General features: G+C 40.2%; 2 protein-coding genes across 3 annotated transcripts in view; one reads left to right on the top strand and one right to left on the bottom strand.

The window, feature by feature from the left end:
- Positions 1-23,810, top strand: part of LOC149569100 (phosphoglucan phosphatase LSF1, chloroplastic) — a 254,862-nt gene that overhangs the window by 85,762 nt on the left and 145,290 nt on the right. The gene's annotated exons all lie outside the window — the stretch shown is intronic.
- LOC149569103 (uncharacterized) lies at positions 4,727-7,331 on the bottom strand. Of its 2 annotated transcripts, none has more exons than XR_016362693.1 (2): positions 5,915-7,331; positions 4,727-5,773 (listed from the first exon to the last, which is right to left on the bottom strand). XR_016362693.1 is itself a non-coding variant. In XM_089821882.1 (2 exons), the coding sequence occupies exons 1-2, from the start codon at positions 6,057-6,059 to the stop codon at positions 5,346-5,348; spliced, it is 573 nt and encodes a 190-aa protein (XP_089678008.1). In that variant the 5' UTR covers positions 6,060-7,329; the 3' UTR covers positions 4,727-5,345. The 2 variants fall into 2 exon arrangements, 1 of the variants encoding a protein (XP_089678008.1); XM_089821882.1 differs by having other exon boundaries at positions 5,915-7,329.

Below are 23,810 nucleotides of genomic sequence, written 5' to 3'. Positions count from 1 at the left end.
GCCACTTACCATCCTTCTTTGGAGCAAGAACTGAGGGTACGGCACATGGGCTAAGACTTTTCGTTATCAGCCCCTTGTCAAGCAACTCCTGTACTTGCCTGGCAATCTCTTCATTTTGTTGTGGTGTCATCTTATATGCTACCTTGTTGGGTAGCACTGCTCCAGGAATAAGATCAATCTGGTGACTTGTCTCTTATTGGTGGCAGAGACTCAAGCATTACCATAGCAATGATTTCCTTGTACTGGTTCAACAACTCTTCAACTTCTTTCGGGCCTGCTGTCCTACGCTCCTTCTTCCTATCTTCCTTAGGCTTCAGCACCAATGCAAAGCCTATTCCATCTTCTTGAAGAGTATTAATGAACTCTTTCTTCACCCACCATCAACACACTTGGTCCAACTTGACCAACCCCTTTCTCTTCTCCTTCAGAATTCAATCTGTATGTTACTCCATCCTTTTGGAAGCTATAAGAATTCTTCTCACCATCATGGCGTGCCTTCCTGTCAAATTGCCAAGGTCTTCCCAGCAAGAGGTGGCAAGCATCCATGGGCAAGACATCACACAATATTTTATCTTTATATTCTCCTATACTGAACTCTACCCAAGCTTGCTCATTCACAACTTCCTGTTGCTCTTTGTTCAACCAACTAACTTTGTATGGACAAGAATGTGGAAGTCTCTCTAACTTCAATTTGTTTACAGCTTCAAGTGAGATGATGTTATCTGTGGAACCTGAATCAATTATTACTTTGCACAACTTACCTTTCCCCTTGCATTGAACTCGAAAAAGAGACCTCCTTTGAGTAGTATCTTCTTTTAGCGGTTCCTTAAGAAGTGTCCTCCTTAACATGAGACTTTCTCCCTGAGCCTCTGTCATCAACTGAACTTCTGGTGAGTTCATACTCACATTATCTTCCTGCACATAAGTAACTCTTCTTTCACCATTTTGAGAAGTAGATGCCCTTTGTGGACACTTATATTTTGGGTGCCCTATTTGACCACAATTGTAACACTTCATTCCTGAGAACCTGGATCCTCTACCTGATTCATCTGACCTTCCTCCATTAGATCCCCTTCCACTGTAGCCTCCTCTGCTACTTGAGTCACCCGCTTGCTCCTTAGGGTTAGACTCGCCTTGGGACCTATGGCCTTGTCCTCTATTGTTGAAGTTTCCTTTGCCTTGGTCATTCCTTCCACTTCTCCCTCCTTGTTGTTGATCACCCTTTCTCTTCAACTTCGCTTCAACCTTAAGAGCAAGTTGAAAACACTTACCCAATGTATTTGGGGCCAAGAGGCTGATCTCCTCTTGTATGTTCATTCTCAGACCATTTAAATATCTGGCCACTCTTTCTGGTTCCTCCTCATGTTTCTTTGCCCTAAGAGTTAACCTATGGAACTCCTTTGTATAGGTATTCACGTCCATCTCTTGCTGCCTCAAGCTTTGTAGCTTTTTGAACAACTGCACTTCATGATCTGCAAGCAAAAATTGTGCCTTAATTTTTGCCTTCATTACTTCCCATGAAGAAATCATACTTTTATTATTTTGTATCCTTTCTCCTTGAATATAATTCCACCATGATAGAGCAGATCCTCTCAGTTTTCCTTTTGCAATCCTTACTTTATCATTCTTTGGAACTTCATTCAACTCAAAGTGATTGGTGATTGCTTTAATCCATTCAATCACTTCCTCACTATTGAGACTACCTCCATATGTAGGTAGCTTGTTAGCAACATCTCCTCTTATTGACTTTAAAGCATCAATGAATGCCTTTTGATTTGTAGGCAATTCCTTTGGTAGATCTTGGTGCTGTTCTCCTTCTTCATCTCCACTGGTACCTTCTTCCACCTCATTCTCCTTATCCTTGTTACTGGACTCCTTGAACTCCTTCAACTTCTCTTCCAGAATTTCCTCCATCATTTTGTTGATGGCATCTGGAGTCATTCTTTTCGGAGGCATGGTGTGAGCCTCAGCTTCAGCTTGTGATTCTTCTGCAGACATACACTTCCCAGCAAGATCTTGTCTCACTCTGATACCAATATAATGAGGAGATAACAAGAAAAAAGCCTATAATAGGCTCAATATTGGATGGAAAGAAGAAATAAAAAAACTATAGGGAAACACCAAATATGAACAACACCGTACAGGTTACGTGTTCATTCTTGGCAAGCACATAGGGATGCTGCCTTACCAAACACATGTTTTTTCAAATTGTAGCCCATTCCTGCAAATGGCCATGAAGAAAGTAATGTACATTCCTCCTTGCTCTCCACCACACTCAGGGCACTTCAAATGGTGATTATACGAGCAAGAGGCATTACTGCCCAATTTAATTTCTAGAGATTCTAGTGTGAGTCTGGCTTCCTGCAACAATAACTTCTACAAAAAGAAAACAATGCTGCTACTACTATTTTACTTAGAAAACAATAGATATGATATGCATCCCTAATCAATTTGCAGTGTGAATAAAATAAAACCAAAACCCAAGTAGCAAGAAAGCACTACAATATTATTTATTTCATCTGTTCATCTCAGTCCTTCTTCACACAGAAAAGAAAAATCTCAAATCATACTCGCCCAAAAGATTTCAGAGAGAATTTATAAACAAAGCCAAACAGCACTGGTTTTGGCAACCACCAGACCCGTAAAGGTTTTGTTTAAACCTTTACTAAAGTTATAACAAAATATTAAATTAAGCCCTAAAATTAAACACCACCCCAAATGCAATGCAAACCCTAAAATTTAGTAATAACAAAAAATATTTAAACACCATCACAATTGCAAACCAAAAATTCTTGTGCCCAGCACTTGCTCCTGCAGCAAGTACCCATTCGGCTAAGATCTTTAAGCTTTCAATTATAGGCTCGAACAATGTCCTTCCCTTGTTTGTAGTTGTATATTTCTGCTACAACCTCGTTGTCATCCTGGAGTAGTCAGAATTCTGCTTATGATTCTTTCTTCAGATCATCCTATATGGAGATATTTGCCTTATCCATGTCGGAGAACCAATCCACCGCCACTCCCCGCAGGTTGGTTGGAAACTAGTTCAACCATTCATCCGCATCTCTGATTGCGTTGATGGTCCATATTGTTTCAGACGTACAACAATGTTGTACGATATCTTCCTCGTCGCCTGTGAATTTTGGGAGTTTTTGCTTTTGAGATATATTGCTTCTTGCCCTTTGATTACCACTAGATCGTGTCGCTAAACTATTAGAAGCTAAGTCACAAGGTTCAAGTTCGAGTTCGAGTTTGACAACTATGAAGTTCGGATGAAGTTTGATAACTCAAAATAATCGAAAAAAATTCGACATTGAATTCGCCTTATGTGATTTCCCAAAAAAAGAAAAGAAAAGTATATGTTATTTATTATTATATGTTTATGAATTTCATGTGAAGAACTTTTCAATTCCTTAGTCACTTGCAAACAAGCTCTAACACTAAATCATTTAATATTTATTTGAAAAACATTAAAACCAAATGTAGGAATAGTTATTTTAAATTCTATAATGTAAATAAATAAATAATAAATTTCATTTTAATGAACTACAAACTAAATAAATTTATCAAATTTTTAAAAATATTATTTTTAACATCATATTAATTTAAAGAATAAAAATAAAGCTACTAAAGTATAATAGTTTAAATCAAAGAAACGTGAATCGGAATCGGATCGGAATCGGCAAGGCCGAATCGAATCGTGAATCGGCAATGAATCGGCGATGAATCGGCAAATTTGAAAAAACCCTTTAAATTTAAAGATTTTAACAATTTAAAACTTATTTAATGCACCCTTTATTGAATATAACTTAAGCACACTATAACATCATCAAGTAGAAGTTAAAACTTAACATACATAAACATGGAACATAAAATCCATCACATACGTAACTATGTTATCTAAAATGTAAATTGTAGGCTAGCTGAAGTAAATAGAAATCAAATGATCATAATGATTTAAATCATAGAATGTATGTAAGATGATCCATAAGACATCAAATCATAAATTTATGTAAGAATCTAAGATGAAGATCCATGAAAGTTTGAAACATATGTCTATCAATGATTCAGTATCAATATTTGTAAACAAAATATAAAAACAAGGCTCTAGCTCAAGCCTCAGGCTCATAGTCATCATCATCCTCAACATCATCCTCAAGCTCGGCTACAGCCTCAGCCTCAGCCTCTGAGTATCCAGTCTGCCTAGTAGCAAGGCGTCTAATGTAGGTCCTAGAGGACTGTCGAGCCATATCTCCCGCATATAAGATGGGCTCACGAATGTCGCTAGGGCCTGTGTCTGTGCGTGCACGTGTGCGTCTACCAATGCCTGAAGAACGTGCTCTAGCTGCCTCAGCCTCTATATCCACCTGGTCAATCCACGCACGGTCTTCCTCAGTGAAGACTGGATCTACAACCTCTGTGAGCCACTTTGATTCTGGATCAATCTCCTCCAGAATGATCGGAGAGGAGTCAGTGCCCAAAATCTGTTTGATCCTAAGACGGAGGTTGTAATGAACGAAGACAAGATCATTCAACCTCTGCACTGTCAACCTGTTTCTGCTCTTCGAGTGGATGTGCTTGAACATGGACCAACTGCGCTCACATCCAGAAGCGCTGCTTGGCTGACTCAGAATACGAATGGCAATTTTTTGAAGTTTTGGGGTTGCGGCCCCAAACATTTGCCACCATCTATCTGAAATAAGGGAAGATAAAAATAATTAGTCTCATTTACAAATTACAAATTACAAGTTAACTCTAAAATTACATAATCAACTTTAAGTTTAGAATCTAGATTCATGAACATTGAATATATTATTTAATTTTTACCTGGCTGTATTGTTTCCCGAGCATCTATGGCTACCCTGCTAGAGAAAAGTGGCCCTTCTTTATTATTGAACTTATCAAGCTCAATAATTGCAGCACTGCTATCCTCATCAGTACTCAACCTCTGGATCACTGTATATAATCCGGTGAGAACCTCCTCATCCGCCTTGAAGTCAGGACGAAAACGAAATGCCGAATTCAAAAAGTAAGCTGCTGCATGGATGGGTCTGTGGAGCTGATTCTGCCATCTTCTATCAATGATGTCCCAAATAGGGGCATACTTCTCCTGCACTCCTGCATACTGAGCTCTAATGGCCTCCTTGGCCCTATCCATGCCCTCATATATGTAGCCCATAGAGGGCTTCTCCCCATCAGCAGTTCGTAGGAGAGATACAAGAGGCTCAGTGGCCTACATATAAAGTAAAACAAAAATTTGAGTCAAAACTTAAACATAGAATAATTCAATAATATAACTTAAGGTAAAACTAAATCATTAAACAATTAGCATAGTAAACTGTAAAATATTAAATGTTAAATTGCAATAAAATTACCTTAAGGATTTCTCTAGCAGGTTTCCAAAAACCGTCATCATCAAATATGCAATCCACCACATCTATCCCTGCAGTGGTCGTAGCATAGGAAGATGAAATCCACTCCCGCCCAACAAACATGCTCCTCAAATCATCCCTTGATGTCAACAAGGACTGCAAGGTGATGAAATTCGAGGCAAACCTCGTGATCCCTGGACGAGCTAACTCTTTGTCTCCTGTGTACTTCCTCATTGTGCTAAGGACAAATGAATGATTATAAATAAACTTGCATATGTTTTTTGCCCTTTCCACACATGACTTGACCCACTCAAGTTTGCCAATTTCCTCCAACATGAGGTCAAGGCAGTGTGCTGCACAAGGGGACCAAAATATGGTGGGGTGCCTCTCCATCAAAAGTTTGCCTAGAACAATTTTAAGATAATTAGAAATTCAAATTTCAAACATGTTAGAACTTAGGAAACTTAGAAATTCTAAGTTAGAATTAAAAAAAGTTCAAAATTCAAATAAATTTATTCTCAAAATTTAAAAAGTTAAAAGTTTACCTGCAGCAACATAACTTGCTGCATTATCCGTCACCACTTGCACCACATGTTGTTCCCCCACCTCTGCTATAACTTCTTCAATAACCTCACATAAGTATGTGGCGTTTTTTACATGAGCAGAAGCATCAATGGATTTGAGGAACATGGTATATCCTACAAGTAACAAAACAACGAATTATAATTACTATTAGCAATCAACAAATCAAAATTTGAAATAGTCAATCACGATTCAAAATTATGTATGTAGGAAAGTAGAATGATCAATCACCTCCACAGGATACAAGAAAATTGAGGAGTGTTCTTCCCCTCCTATCTGCCCAACCATCAGTCATGATGGTGCAACCCTTTTCGATCCACTCCTTTCGGTTGTCCTCAAGCTCATGCCTCATATCCTCAACCATTTCCTCCAGGAGGTATCCACTCAACTCAGCCTCAGTTGGGGCTTTAAACCCCGGACCACAAATGGTAACTGCATCTATCATGTTCTGTCAATAAGGAGTCCTGTCACAAATAGATAATGATATTGATTAGAAATTTAGATGTCAAAAACTAAAATCATAAAACAAGTAGATACAATTAAAGTTTTACTTTTACTTTTAACTTTAACTTTGAAGATAACAAAGAAAAAAGAATCAATTACCTGGCTGCAATAAATGGAATGTTGCAAAAGTACCATAATTTGCAAATCTGTTTTCTGGCAGCATCATGAATCTCCTTGTTCAAACCCATGCCCTCAAGCGTGGGTTGGGAGCCAGGAGTAGTGCGAGGCACAAAGTAACTATCCATTCTGCTTTTCCGCACTCTAGGCCGCAATAGGTTGGTGTTGGACCCTGTCTTAGTATGAGACCGACTACCACTAACACTCACATGAGCACTAGCACTAGGATGAAAAGGAGGCCTAGAAGAACCCTCTCCAACACAACCTACGGATGCGGAAGCTGATGCAGATGCACTTGCAGATGTAGATGCGGTTGCAGATGTGGGAGCACGGGAGCCAATATCTCTTAACCCTTCAAGTTGCATTTTCTTAGTCAACTTGTCTTGTTCAATTTTTTCTAATGCCACTAAACAAGAGCGTTTTGCCTCAGCGGTTTGATGAGTGCAAACTGTGACATCATGGCTAGGTATGCCAGCAATGTGGTATTTCAATCTATAGATACCTCCCAAATTTATTTTTTCTTTGCAAAATATACATTGTGTTTGATATTTGGTTCTCCCAGGAAACTCTTCATTATATTTCCAGCATTCATCTTTTTTACCCATTGTGGAAATTGGAAAATGAAAGCAAAGGGCTGCTGCAATAAAAAAATTCATGTAAAAAATCAAAGTTTGCAACTAATAAACAAAAATTACAAAACAACAAACCCTAGTTTGCAATTTAGTAAAAATAAAAAACATTCAAGATTTGCAAATGAACACTAAAAAAATTTAACAAAAAATGCATACTACACTAACATGCAAAAAAGAAACGAACACTTACCTCTTGCAAATGAGTTGAGGAGTGTTGATATTGACTCCTTAATGCTCCCAATGCAATTTATGGCCTCCCCAAATGGACTTCTGATCTCTTTGGTGCTCTTCCTTCTTGCCGGTTGGGAACCTATGGATTCTCTTTTCTCTTCTTCTCTCTCACTCTTCCTCTCTTCTACTCATACTAAGAAAATAGAAGGCTCTTTAGGGTTATAACAAAGAGGAAAGTCAACTTAGAAAGCAAATAAAACATGTGTTTTTTTTTTAAAATTGAACTTTCTATCCTTGCTGCCGCGGCCGATTTCTGGAGATTCACGATGGCGATTTTGGCGATTTTTGCCATGAATCGCCGATTTTGGCAATTCAGGCGATTCACAAGAAAAAATCGCCACCAGCGATTTCCGATTCCGAAAAAATCGGGAGCCATGAATCTTATCGCGATTTCGGCGATTTCATGGCGATTTTTGGAACTATGGTTTAAATCATAAAAAATATAATAATAAACTCTATTATGAAAATTAAATAAATATTAAATTCTACTTTAATTAACTTCACAATAAATAATTTTATTAGACTTAAAAAGAAAGAAATATTTATTTTGAATGCAAAATTATATATTAGAAACAATATAAAATTGATAAACTGTAATAATTTAAAATCATAAAATAAAAGTATAATAATCACTTGATTAAAAATAATAAAATAATTGTAATAAATAATTAAAAATGTAAGAAGCAACTATACCAAATAATAAATATTTAATCTTTATGTATTATTAAATAAATATGAACTAAATTTATAAAACTAAGTAACTTAATAACAATTAAAAAACAAAATATAAGATTGATATGTTTTAATATTTGATAAATAATGAAAAATTAATAACACTAATAAATTAAAATTAATAATATTAAAATTCAAAACTATTATTAAACCTAAAATTAAATACTCTCAAACCTTAAAAGTATTACTAAATCTATAATTAAATAATCATGCCCAACCTGGTTGAAATGCCGAGGGATATGAAAATTCACTCGCAGGATTGCCGGAATTTTGTAGGTTATGCAGGCAATGCCAAAAGCAAAGGTTGTAGAAGAATTTAAAACCTACGACTCACAACAACTCACGGCAACCCACAACGATTTGCAGGCAACGACCACTCGAGTAGAATGGTAGATAATTTTCGCCACAGTGTGCCCTAGTTGTGGAGTTAACAAAGGAATCTATATATTCAATTTTTTATTGAAAACCTTAGAAAAATGGTTGTTAAGTGCACGCACTAATTTATGGCGAATTTGCTCAAATTTTTTCAAATTTTTTTAAGTTCGCCGAATTTCGAACTTGGAGCCGAAAATTCGGCGAACCTTGTGACTTAGATTAGAAGTTGGTCCAGGCGGGTTACTCTGACCACCGTGTAGTGCCGCTCCAACATTTCCTTTCGCCCTGGTGTTTTCTATTGGCCTCGCCTCCTCTCCTACTTCTTCACAGGTTCCCTCTCTTAATGGCATATGTGATGAATGTAAAAATTGCTCGTTTGTCTCCTCAAGCACTGCTAATCTATGATGTGTTTCCTCGAGCAATTCCTCGTTGCTCCGACCTCGTCGTTCCGGGGAACTGTGGCACCCTTTTTTGGTTCCTATGAACTCTGCTATGACCACCATACTAGGTGATTCCTCCAGCTGCCCCTTAGTCCGTTCCTTGATGAGTTGTCTTATTTCTCTGCCGTTATTCGGCTTCACCACACAGTTTGCAATTCGTCGATTTCGTCCCTCAAATTCCTATTCTTATTTAAAAGATTGGGCATTTGGCATATAGTACCATTATAAAACAAAATCAAAACAAAACTCTTTTATTTATTTATTCTGTATAAATCATGTGTTGGCTTATGTGACAATTACAGATTTCTGAGTGCTCTTGACACCACGGTGCAACTGCTCATGGTGCAGTTTTCTGACACTGTGCGTCTCTCTGCTCATAGAATTTCTTGAGGGTTGGTTGACAGTGTTTCTCGCATTCTACTTCCTCCTGACGTCTCTTTTGTGCCACGTAAGCTTGTGTGATCAGACGGGGAGTTGGTCTAAAAATTTGTTCGTGGTTGGGCTTGCGTGCATAACATCCCACACATTCGTTATCGCAACCCCATTCTCCGTGGCCTCTATCCGTACGAAACTTTCCAATCCTACGCGGCAGAGGATGTGAAAGTTCTGTGTTAGCTCGTGCTCTCCTTCAAAAATTTCTGTTTTACCGTCGTCATTTGTCTTCTAGTTGTTTTGTACCGTTCTTCCCATTTATCTTCCTCCTTCCATGTTACTCCAAATTCGAACCAGCAACGGCGCCAAATGTTTAGCCCGTAGGTGAATAGGAAAGAAACATATACTCAATGCAAAATACTTTTCATTTATCAAATGCTTTCTGTATACAACAATGATATTTCATACAATGATAATGATGCCAAAATACATAAGTGTTCACGACATTTATAATGTCCGAAATGGTGCCAATGAAACGACACAACTGTGTCCGCACCTGTAATTGTCTAATACCCTTTTTGCCGGACAATAGAAAGAACAATCATATCTCGGTAGAGTTATAGTTTCCTGTGTGAGTACCTTTCTAGTCCAGTTGGGTGTAAATGCATTGCTTCCCATCAGATTTCTGGACTAAATGTATAGTGGTTAAGAGGAACTGGACAGTAGTCGATTTAGTTCATAATAGATTTCCACATGGAATTCCATCACCCAGAAGCAATAGTTGGGCCATAGCAGTAGCAACCTACGGACTGGAGTTATCTACAGAAACATTCGTTCATTAATACTAGCAGGGAGTCGGGTGCTGTAGCATAGCACTGAGAGATAACATCACCATTTCGCAGGGACACACATTTGGAACACTTAAGACTATGAACGTTAGAGGGAGAACGAAGGAGAATAACTACAATCGGGGTGAGCATATCTCAGTCGGCAAACAACAACTAATGCAAATAATTGGATGTGGGCACTGGGAGGACATTCCAACATATTCAATCTCCCATGACAGCACTCACACTATTAATGGGAAAGGTTGTACTAGTCAAAGCTAAAGAGAGTCAGCTTCCAGCAATTGAGACAGTTGTAAAGTTCCCTCCACACATGTTAAAATAAGCTCGATCAATGCTATGCAAAGGTGCCAGGTGTAAGAAGAGTCACAGATAACAGTGTAGACTTTATGCGATTAGAACATTTAACCTCTAAGGTTCAAAGTCATTTGCTGAAATATGCAGGGATGAGATGTCTTTTGGAGGCAATAATAATTAGCTATCGTTACAAAGAGATGGTGGCAAAAATGAAATGTCTTGCAATACCACAATACAGGTAGCCATCAATATGAAAGTAAAATAAAGTTTTAAAAGCACATGCAAGCGTGTGTAAAGAATCCAGATCAAAACTGTTGTCCGGCAAAATGGGTAGTTGGACACTTATCGGTGCGGACACGGTTGTAAGCACATGAAAGCGTGTGTAAAGAATCCAGATCAAAATTGTTGTCTGACAAAATGGGTAGTTAGATAGTTATTGGTGCAGACACGGTTGTTTCATTTCATTGGCACCGTTTTGGACATTATAAATGTTGTGAACACTTATGTATTTTGGCATCATTATCTTTATATGAAATATCATTGTTGTGTACGGAAAGCATTTGATAATGAACAGTAGTTTGCAGTGAGTATATGTTTTCTTTCTTGTTCACCCACGGGCTGAACATTTGGTGTTGTTGCTAGTTTGAATTTGGAGTAGTACGGAAGGACGGAGATAAAATGGAATAACAGTACAAAATCGAAAGACGAATGACGACGGTGAAACATAAATTTATGAAGGAGAGCACGGGGCAACACAAAACTTTCACATTTTGTATCGCATAGGTCTGGAAACTTTCGTATGGAGAGAAGCCGTGGAAAACGGGGTTATGACAGACAATGTGTGGGATGCTATGCACGCAAGCCCCAACCACGAACAAATTTTTAGACCAACTTCCTCGTCTAATCGCACAAGCCTACGTGGCATAGAAGAGATGCCTGGAGGAAGTGGAGCGTGAGGAACACCGTTAGGAGACTTTGAAGAAATTCTATGAGAGAGATGGACGACATCGGAAAATTGAACCATGAGCGGTTGTGCCGTGGTGTCAAGGGCACTCAAAAATCTGTAATTGTCACACATGATGTATACAGAATAAATAAATAAAAGAGTGTTCTATTTTGATTTTGTTTTATAATGGTACTATATGCCAAATGCCCAATCTTTTAAAAAAGAATAGGAATTTGAGGGAAGAAATCGATGAATTGCAAATTGTGCGTGGCGAATTCGAACGATGGCGGAGAATAAGACAACTCACCGGGGAACAGACTGAGGGGCAGCTAGAGGAATCACCTAGTGTGGTGGTCATAGCGGTGCTTACAGGAACCAATGAAGGGTGCCTCAGTTTTTCGAAACGACGGGGACGAGCAATGAGGAGTTTCTCGAGGAAACACAGTATCGATTGGCAGTGCTTGAGGAGACAAAGGAGCAATTCTAACATTCATCACATACACCAGTACGAGAGGGAACCTGTGAAGAAGTAGGAGAGGAGGCGAGGCCAACAGAAGACACTGGGGCAAAAGGAAGTGCTGGAGCGGCATTGCACGGTGGCCAGAGTAACCCGCTGGGATCAACTTCTAATAGTTTAGCGACACGATCTAGTGGTAATCAAAGGGCAAGAAGCACTATATCTCAAAAGCAAAAGCTCCCGAAGTTCACGGGTGACGAGAAGGAAGATACCGTACGACATTGTCGCACGTATGAAACGATATGGACTGTCAACACGGTTAGGGATGTGAATGAATGGTTGAACTAGTTTCCAGCTAGCCTACGGGGAGTGGCGGTGGATTGGTTCTCCGACATGGACAAGGCAAAGATCTCTACATGGGATGATCTGAAGAAAGAATTGCAATTAGAATTCTGACTGCTACAGGACGACAACAAGGTTGTAGCAGAAATAAACAACTGCAAACAAGGGAAGGACACAGTTCGAGCCTACAATCGAAGGCTTAAAGATCTTAGCCGGATGGGTACTCAACTGACGAATGAACTAAAGAAATGTTGGTTTGTCGAAGGCCTCCGCGAAGCATTGAGAAGAAAAATGAAGATAGTTCCACGCACGTCATACACCCATGCATATGACCGTGCCCTAAATCTAGAAAATGAAAGCAAAACAACAAAGAAGAAGAAGAAGAAGAGAAGTAAATCTTCATCCTCCTCCAAGAGCGATGAATCCTTTGGCGAGGGTAGCAGTATAGACAATGAGGAGGAGCCCAGCAAGAAAGTACAGGTACTTCAAATAGACTTAGAACGGATGTGAAAGAAATTCAAATCCATGATGGGAACCAGTGGCCGCACAGAGGAAGGAGAAATCTGGTGTACGGATTGCAAAGAAAAAGGTCATTCAAAGGGAGCATGCCCCAAAAAGGCAATGTGTGATATCTGTTAGGTCCTAGGTAATTCTACAAAGGAATGTTTGCTCAACATGAAGACTAGAAGCCAACAGATATTGTTCACATAGGAACAACCATCCACTTTTGGCACAAACAATGAGACCTACGGCAACAATAATACCACATCTGGCGGCTACCGAAACAACCGTTGGGGAGGACAGGGCGGGAATGACAATAGAAATCGAATACAATATGATTCCAAGGGAAGGCCCATAATTTAGTGACAGGCATGTAACCAGTGGGGCCACTTCCCCAGAAAGTGTCCAAAGAACGACACTCCACAAAAATTATGTCGATGGTGTGGTGTGGTCCAAGGGACCATGAAGATGCTAATTGCCCAAAATGAGTAAATCTCATTAACATCGACGAAGAAAAAGTTCTGGTTGTCACCCGCAACCAGGCTACCTATCCTGACCCCCGCACGGAGAAGCAAAGGCTGCGGGAGGCATGGGAGGACGTAGAAAAAGCAATGAAGGCTATGAAGGATATGAAAGATGCTATTCCTTGGAGATCGGAGGGAGAGGATAACTTGGTCGATCAGATCCTACAAATGGAGGTGCTCGTCAAAGTTCAAGGCCTAGTACAAGCGGTACCGCAACTAAGGACGGCATTACTGAATACACACACACTTCAGAGATGAAAGGACAGCCAACCGTACTAGGAGGGTCTACGGCAAATCCCATGTTGCTGATAGTAAGCAATGGCCGTCATCTGGCAGTGGTCAAGATGGGAATCCTCGGAACCATCCTGATGGACAACATCGTGGATGGTGGGTCCGAGGTAAGTGTTCTTCTCGAGGAGATGTGGAGGAAATTGGGAAAGCCCACCCTATGGCTGTCCACATTCAACCTACTTGGTGCTGACCAGCAGGGAATAAAACCCCTGGGGACCTTGGCGGCTTAACAAATAACTGTCGGGACACAGCCATTTGTGCTGGATTTCGTAGTAATCCCCTTGAAGAAAAAGGTATATGATGCCATTCTTGGAAGAGGATGGTTGGTGGCCGCGAAAGTAAATCACAACTGGAAGAAGAATATCCTATTGATAGAAAGTGGATGGCGGAAGTTTGCGATTGATCTTTGAACTCAAATGGTAAGTGAAGAGATGGCATCGTCATCAGAGTCCAAGTCAGAGGGAGAGCACCGAAGAGATGAAGGAAGAATGAATCTGAATGACAAAGGCATTTTAGAATTGGAGTAGTGTTCAAAGGACAAGACCAGTTCACTTAATGGACTTTTTCATTGGCAGATGGAAGACTATGAAATTTTCCATATGTACATGCTTGGCATCGAGGAACCCGAAGATGAGGAGGTATTGCCACCACAGTTCGTGGAATATAGAGAAGGAAATGCGGAGATCAATGAGAATCCCGCCCATTGCTTTGAAGGGAAAGAGATAAGATACGATGAGCCGTCCGTAGAAGTTACTAATCTTGGAGATGCAGAGAATCTGAGGAACATACTTGTGGGAGACGACTGAAACCCAGTATTGAAGGCTGTGACATTCAAAATCTTTTTGGAGTACAAAGATGTATTTGCATGGACTTACAAGGATTTAAAAGAAGTACCGCCGGAGCTGTGTGTCCATCGCATACAGTTGGTGCCCAGAGCCATACTTGTGTGGAAGTGCCCGTACAAAATGAATAAAAACTACGCAACCCGCGTAGATGAGGAAATGCAACGAATGCTGGAAGGCAACATAATATTTAAAGTTCAAACAAGTGATTGGGTATCACCAATTGTGATATCGATGAAGAAGGATGGGATCCAAATCCGAATATGTGTGGACTTCTAGTGCCTCGACGCAGTCACAGTAAAAGGTCCCTTCCCAATTCCGTTCACCGACACGATTCTAGAAGAAGTGGCTGGACACGTGATGTATTGCTTCATGGATGGATTCTCTGGCTATAACCAGATCTCCATCACTGAGGAAGGCAAACTGAAAACTACTTTGGTGGTGGAGGATGGAGTGTACGCATACAACTGAATGCCTTTCGGATTCTATAATGCCCCTGCCACGTTTTAGAGGATAATTTTGCGCATATTTGACAAATTGTCGATAGGCAACTTTTGCACATTTCTAGATGATTGGTCCATTCTCAGTGGACAAAACAACCACTGGAAGGCACTTCAGGAATGTATGGAGAGGTGTCGACGGGCGAGGCTGGCATTGATACCAAAGAAATGTCGGCTCATGGTTCCTCAAGGAGAACTACTTAGACACATTGTTTGCAAGACAGGATTAAAGACCGACCCTGACAAAGTAAGGGTGATGGTAGAAATGGGAACCTTGATGGATGTATCTGGAGTCAAGTTGTTTCTTGGGCACATTGGGTTTTATAGACGGTTTATAAAGAACTATGCCATAATATCTTTGCCCTTGGACAAGTTGACACAAAAAGGAGAACCATACATCTGGACATCTGAGCTGGAGAGACCGCCTTCGCAGAACTGACAAAGATATTGCTGGGAGTGCCCATATTGGCGTATCCAAACTAGGATAGGGAGTTCCACGACCACGTGGACGCATTAAACTTCGCGATAGGTGCAACGTTTGTGCAAACTAGGGATCATGGTCCCGATCACCCAATGTATTTCGCAAGTCGATTACTATCAAAAGCCGAGAAGAATTATAACACCATTTAAAGGGAAGCTCTTGGGATGGTGTACTCGGTACAAAAGTTCAAACATTACCTATTGGCTATACGATTTACCTTTACGTGGATCACCAGGCATTGACGTACTTGGTGAACAAACCAATCATCCAAGGCAGAATTAGCAGATGGTTGTTGCTACTACAGGAATTTACATTGACCATCATTGTGCGACCGGGGAAGAGTCACATCATTGCCGACTAGCTCTCTTGAATCAAGTCCAGGGAGCGGTCGGAAGGGGTCAATGATTTTTTAGATGTGCACTTATTCAGAATCATCGTTCTTTCGGAATGGTACAAGTCTATAGGGGTGTATCTATCAACATCTCAATTTCCGAGAGAGATGCTGCTAGGCGAATGGTGGAAACTAGTTTTAAGAAGCCAAACTTTTCAACTAATAAATGGTTTTCTCTATAAGATGGGTCCTGATCAAGTACTATGGCGATTTGTAATGGAGGAGGAAGTGCAAAGTGTTTTAAGGGAAGCACATGAAGGTTCGACAGGTGGCCACATGGGACCTGACACAACAACATGGAAGGTTCTGGTTGCTAGGTTATTGTGGCTCGCACTTTACAACGATGCACGGGAATGGGTGTTGAGTTGCGATACATGCTAGAAAGCCGACAAATCACTCAAGAGGGACTTTATGCCATTAAACCCGTCCCACGCCCAGGAGTTGTTTGAACGTTGGGGACTAGACTTTGTCGGTCCACTGAAGGCGAGTAGGGCCTGGCACTGCCGATACATATTGGTAGCCACAGAGTATTTAACAAAGTGGGTAGAGGCACAGACACTACCTGATAATTTTGCAATCAATATGGCTAAGTTCTTATATGAACAAATCATCACATGGTATGGCATACCTATTCAGTTGACAAGTGACAAAGGGGGTCATTTTGTTAATGATGTGATCAAATTATTGACAACTGAATTCAATATCTTTCATTCGTTGTCAAGTCCCTACTACCCACGTGCCAATGGCCAAGCAAAGGCCACAAATAAAATTATGGCGGCCATCTTATGCAAATCATGTGGCATCGAACAAGTAGACTAGGAGGAAAAGTTGCCTTCAGCGTTGTGGGCCTACCATACCACATTCAAAGTCACAACGGGATAGACGTCGTTCTAGTTGATGTTCAGCCAAGAAGCTGTGGTACCAGTCGAATTTATGGTCCCAAGTCTGTGAATTGCAATTGACAATAGAGTCGGAGATATGGTTGAACAAACTGGATGAACTTAGATTAACAACTCAATGGGCGACAGAGGTGGTGCAAACCCGTTGAAAGGCATAGCACGACAAACATTTGAAAAGGACGAGGTTCCAGCCAGGCCAACTCATGCTTCGATACAATGGCTGCATTGAGATAAAACTAGGGAAATTTGAGGTTAAATGGCTTGGACCATATAAAGTGACAGAAGTTGGCGACAATGGATCCATCAAATTGTGGACCTTGGACGGGCGCAAAATTCTTGATGCTAACAATGGATCGAAGTTCAAAATTTATTAGGAACGATAGGGGGTGAAGTAAGAAATCATCGCGAAATTAGACTTAGGTTTAAAAAAAGAAAAAAAGAAAAAAAAAAAAGAAAAAAGAAAAAAATAAATTGTCCTGCGGACGCTTGGCTGTGAATGACACAAAGTGTCCCGCGAACACGTTGCCGTTGACAAGTGGCCATGGATGACACAAAGTGTGCTGCAAACATGTGGCTGCGGAACTCAAGTGTTCCTGTGAGGATAAGCCGCACATAAAAAAGGAAGAAATCGCCTCACAATATAAGCTATAGGAAAAGAAAACAAGACTCCACAGCCACCGCGGGTGCAAACTAAAAGCCACAGAGTGGACTTAAATACATGCCGCAGGAGGGTTGCGGTTACACAAGGAATACACAACAAATGCTGAGGATAATCCACGGAAAGAAGTAAAGCCGCAGGGGACAGAGGGTCTGCCTGGAAAGGAAGTTATAAGAAGAGTATCCGCTGAAGGTGAAAAGGAAGAAGCTACATTCCAAGGGAAAGGAACCATATTGCAAGCATAGCATCTGTGGGAAGAAAATAATATCTGCAAGAAAGTAGAGGACAACAATGGCAGTCAATGTGGGAACTATTACTGTGGGAGAATCACTACCGTGGAAGACAAAAGGAGAGAGAGCAAACCCTAACCGTTTCTTGTGGTTACGTTAAAAGACAAAACAAGAGATCGTTATTATGGAGTCCGCAGGAAAAAGAAAGCAGTGGAAAAATCAGTTAAAGGAAAATATGGAAAAGAATGCGAGTGTTGGTTTCCAGAGTCCGAGTTGCAGGGCTGACAACATCTAGCAGTAAGAAGCAGAAAGTGAAGGCCGACCTGTCACACCTTACAGTTCAGTTTGAAGGGTTGAATGGTGGTGAGTGCTAGAAATGGTGGCAAGAGACTGCAGTTATAGATTTAATCAAACAAATTCTAATACGAGCACAAGTACATTGAGCAATACAACTTCCGGTATTTTCCATTCAGTTGTTTGAATAAGAACTATGATAGAATCGTACAACAAGAACAGCAGGGCCGACAACATCTAGCAGTAAGAAGCAGAAAGTGAAGGCTGACCTGTCACCTTACAATTTAGTTTGAAGGGCTGAATGGCAATGAGTGTCGGAAATGGTGGCAAGAGATTGCAGATACAGATTTAATCAAACAAATTCTGATACGGGCGCAAGCACATTAACAATACAAGTTCCAGTATTTTCCATTTGGTTGTTTGAATTGATCTTAAGAACTATGATAGAATCGTATAACAAGAACAATAGAACGAGTACATTTACAAGATGCACCGTATGACAGTCTCTTTCAAACTGTAAGATTTCAGTAGGGTTTTTGGCATTCCTGGCCAAGGAGGTTGGAAAGTGGAAACCAAGAATTACAAGTTGGCACAAGAACATAAGGAGTATTGGGTAAAATTGGTGGGTCGCGATCTCACACTAGAGGAAATGGAGTCTATGGTGAAGGGTGCCAAGAGCCGAGGACTATAGAGAGACTTTATTTGAGAGGGCCATTGGAGATGTATTATGGATATAATTAAAAGCAGGTTGACGAAGACAAGTAGGGCCTCAAATATTGCCTCGCCTCAGATTACATTCATGAACGACATCATGAATGGTATCGTGTACGATTGGGCCATGGTCCTCGCTGACAGGATGAAGGAGTTTATGACATTACAGCATTGGACATTTTTCATGCCACATCATGCCATCAGCTTGTTTCTGGAAGTAGCCCTTCATCAAGTTCCAGTCGACGACTTTGAAGTTCCAACGAGGGGGAAGTTGGCTCCAGGAGAACCCCCAGTATTCTACTGGAGAGTTTTAGATATGGGTGGAACTGCGGCCGGTCAGAAGAAAGTATTGCAGGGATTGGAGGCATACGAGGACATGGACAACGGGAGGAAACCACAGAGAGCAGTGGGGTTGACTCCGAGGAAGAGAGTACCTCGGCGAAGGTGGGAAGCTACATGGCGATCGGTGGGTCCACATTCTTCACCCTCCCCAGTTGCGAAATTCGACACATTTGACAACCACTACCTCGCTCATTACTTCATTTGGATAGACATGTGCCAGTCATCATGACTCCACTGACGGTCATGACAGATGTTATGCCTCCACAGAGTATTTCACTAGATTTAGTTGCACCAGTAGTGCCAGTAGTAGAGATAGTAGAGTTGCTAACGCCAGAGCCCGAACCTCAGGTTCGATTAGATGTGATTGGCTCTAACGCTGTGGTCACTGTATCTTCCTCCTTGTTGGCCGAGGCCCAGCCAGCCCAGCCGGTACCGCTAGCACAACCAATTGAGAGCATTAAGCTGACATAGGTAGCACAGTCCGAGAAGATTTAGGTGATGGACAGAGCCAGTGCATTCCTACGACAACAGTTCCGACTCATTCCTGCAGAGGTCGGTCCCTCCATTCAATCCTCGAGGCATGGAGAGGTATCCCCGAGAGCAGCTGCCATATTGGAGCCATAGGAGGTGGGAGTACCACAATCCGAGGATGCGCCCAAAGAGGAGGAGGCGGCACCGGATGTGGACGTGGCTACCACAGGAGAAGCAGAGATGGATATCGATGGGGAGTGGAATATTGATGATGTGGGAAAAGAGGATAATGGGTTGGATGAGGATAGATGCAAGGCATACATCAAAGCTATGTAGGTTGTGATGGAGAAAGGACACATCGTTGCATATTAAGATTTGACTTGTAGGAAGGAGCTACATTTGATCCGAGTTGACATTCGGGGGTCTGTCCTGAGCGTTGTCGCTCCTACTTTGAGGCCAGGGGATGGCTAGTAGTGGGAACACCAGAGATGTTTGGCTGATTGGGCTACAGAGCCTGAGTTGGGACCGTGCAACACTCTGATGGAGAAGCTGGCACATGAGATAGTGGGGTTATATAAAGGCATCTACTATGCTCATAGGATTGCAGAGGCAGATAGGGCATCGGAGAGGATCGCAACTGAGAGGTCTCTGACAGTTGAGAAAGAAACTAGGGAGAAGTTAGCTACTGAATTGGTTAGCCAATAGGCAGCATGGGTAGTCGAGCGCGCAATGCTTTTGTGAGACAAGGAGACGGCTGAACAAAGACTACAGGCGGTCGAGCAAGAATTGCAGATAGCTAGGGCCCAGACAATGGATGCAATGCTTCTTCTGAAAGAGGCAGTGGAGGTTAATACGCGGACTTAGAATGATTTATGCATCCACACTGATCAAGTGTATGAGTTGCGCTGACAACAGAGCACTTCAGGGACACAACCTCCTCCCTAGTCTATATTGTTTTTATGTTGTACGTTGTTGTCTCCTATTTTTGTTAGTTTTTGAAGTTGCCAAGAGACGACTTTTCTTTTTTGGAGGGAATGATGTTGTCCGGCAGAAAGGGTAGTTAGACAGTTACCGGTGCGGACACAGTTGTGTCGTTTCATGGGCACCATTTCGGACATTATAAATGTCATGAACACTTATGTATTTTGGCATCATTATCATTGTATGAAATATCATTGTTGTGTACGAAAAGTATTTGATAATGAATAGTAGTTTGTATTGACCATATGTTTTCTTTCCTGTTCACCCACGGGATAAACAAAAACAAAGACTTATACAATTATATCAATGGAAGAAATCGAGGATTCACTACTACCTGGGAGCAGCCACTAGATGCAGTAGCAATAGTTTACTGAAGATTTTTTTTTTCCTATGCTCTTGCATGCTTTTTTGATAGTTCAAAGCAGAGATTCATTTCTATGTAGTTAAGGAAAGTTTTGAGGAATTTTTCAAAAAACATATAAACCTATGGCTCTTTGTAAATAATCATAACCACTATAATTTGTAATAGTGCTTGGCATGAGAGCAGAAACTCATAGTGTAGGATTCACTTCTATGCCCTTCGATGTATCACTTCCCTCGGAAGTGCTAAACATGATTCCAAGTTTTATGAACATGGCAGTATAATTTAGTGAAAATTCTCACAAGGAGCACCAGGGGGATAATGGAAATCGTGAGTTTGGGAGCAGAAATGCCAATGATCAATCTGAAATAGGGGCAGAAATAGTTGACATTTATAGAGAATATCAGAAATTTCTTTCATGAATTCAAAATGATTTATCATTCAATGATTACTTGGGTTATCATCTAGAGCAGCAAAATAAGACTGATATGGCAAGAAGAAAGTATTGGGAATTGGTTCAGGAGCTCCTTGCAAAAGACCAGCATAAAGGTGTGTATGAAGAATTTCCAGTAAACCAAAATCATCGAATAGAGGGTTTTGAAATTGAAGAACAGTCAACTACCATTGATTTGTAGCCTTTTCGTGATCCCGTAGAAGTTGTTACACAGGGAACAAGTTTCTTTGTCGTTGATCTGGAGGTTAGCTTTGAAAAGCAGGTTGATGAGGTCAGTTGCACACGAGGTGATAGTAGATTGTAATCTTCGTATGGTGAACCATATATTTCTGATACCCATGACATGAATTTAGAGGAATAGTCTAAGATGACATTGCAAGACGATGAACCACTTCAATACGACAATAATGAAATGCATACCTTAAAGAACCAGCTAAAGGTTAGTGAAGGTATGATTGTGGCATCTTTGGTATGTTATGACAACACTCACAAAATGGTGGAAGATCTCTACAGAAAGGTTCAAAAGGGAGTGGAAGCAAATTAGCTTGTTTCTAATTTGCAAGTAATCAAAATAGCTCTTGAAACTATGAAATTAGATTATTTATATTTGCTTTCGGACAAGGATAACATTCTGAAGGTTGCTTAAACACATGTTGATCAGCTGAATAAAGAAAGGAATAAGATTAAGGAGCTCAATAGTGAGCTTAAGGAAACCTAGGAGGCATTAAATGATGCTTGGATTTCCCTTCAAGAAGCAAAAAATCAGATTAGGATCACAACTCACTCTCAGGAATAGGAGGATAAAGAGAGGCAAGAATTTTTCCTAAAGGTAATTGATGAATTTGATAGCATTTAGTAGACGCATGCTTTGGATAGTTGCGCCAAGCGATCAAGTTCCAAAACTTCAAAACACATTCAGCTTATAGACAACCCTCTGTTTGAGGTAGATGCTGTTTGGATTTCCAATAACCCACTTTTTAAGGTAGAGGAGAGAGTTCCTCTTGGATTTCAGGAAGAGGATGATCTTGACTTCAGAAATTCAGTTCAAGACATAGTTTTTAACAGCAAAACTTGGTCACAGGATGGGAGTGGTGATTTGACTACAGTTGTGCATCATTGTATCAGTCCAGTTAGGGTTCCTGATTTCATACCATACAGGAGTTGGTTGGATTATATACATCAGCCTTTGGATAGTTTTTGGGGTAGTATTGAGGAGAGTTATGTGTTGATCATAGGGAATGCTCTTTCAGCTTCATTCTTATTCATATTGGCTATGTACTCAGAGGTTATTCAGATTGAAGATGACAGTATGGTATTTGTTGCGCCCAAGGTGTTACCTTGTTACCTTCAAATTTTGAGCGGCTTGTTTATTATGTCATCTATTTAGGATGGTGACATCTATTTAGGTTGGGTTGTCACCATCTATTGGGTTATGCATAGTTTGTGGATACATTTCTACCTTATCATATTGGCTGGTTATGACAACAGGGTTTAGGATTTAGGTGTTGATAGCATATATCTATGGCTTATTGAGGATTTGGCTATAGCTCTACTCAATTTGAGATTGGATGCAGTGATGATTAGAGTCGTATAGTTTATAGGTGCAATGTTTTTTTATAGAGTTATATGGGATACAAGGATTTGGTTGACGGAGGGATTGCAGAGGGGCACCTTGTTTCGCAGTATGGCTGGATTTGTTTTCTATTTGGGCAGCAGAGCTACCTTGTTACATTCCAATTTTTGACCTAATTTAAAATATAGCCGTTGAGGTTTAGATGAAGTCAGTTGGTAGTTTAATTTGTTATAATCTTGCGAAATGGTAAGATAGTCATTATAATTTTAAGTGAAGATAACAAGCTAGTTGATTATTTATCACAATTTCATAAAATTGAAAAGATGGTTAACTGTTATGATTATTTATGATTAAATAATTTATCATGATAATATAATTTAACTACGGAGAACTTCCGTGCAAGAAACATGTTGAAGGGGTGGCAGCATTGTTAGAAAAGAATTAGGCACAGGAGCATCACCATCACTAGGCAGACAAGTTGAGGACCTAGCGACTTGAAACATGACACATCTATGGGACCCGCATGAGCTATTTAAATAAGCAAATTGAGAAATATAAAATAATTGAGTTAAAATCTAAAATGTATCTCAAAGTATTTAATATGATCTTTCACCTTATTATAATAGATTACATACATATAGATATAAAAATGAAATGGCACCATTATATTATAATAAGTGATGTCACTCCATTAATATTTACATGTACATATATAAATATAATATTATAATAATATTCTAGATATATTAATATTCAAATTATAATCTTCCAATTCTATTCTTTTCTTTTTAATACTTGTTGTTTTTAGCCGATTAACACTTGGTATGATAAATTGATTTAATACTTGGGATTCAAATTAAAACATTTGGAATTTGAATCTGCTATAATCTTTAATTAGCCGATGGAAGCCAAGAAGTCACAGCTCGTTCCTTTATATGGAAACCAAGAGAAGAGTTTGATGTTTTTACCAATCCTTATGTTCTCCATATTTCCAAATTCCTTCTGCAATGTTGTTTCCAGACTTCTTTAAACCCGACTTCATCTCAGTATTTCAGTATTCTACAT

This window comes from Cupressus sempervirens, chromosome 3 (genome assembly GCF_028749045.1).
Source record: "Cupressus sempervirens isolate cs-2001-9-10 chromosome 3, ASM2874904v1, whole genome shotgun sequence".
Lineage (NCBI taxonomy): Eukaryota > Viridiplantae > Streptophyta > Pinopsida > Cupressales > Cupressaceae > Cupressus > Cupressus sempervirens.
This window is presented reverse-complemented; position numbering and strand designations above follow the sequence as displayed.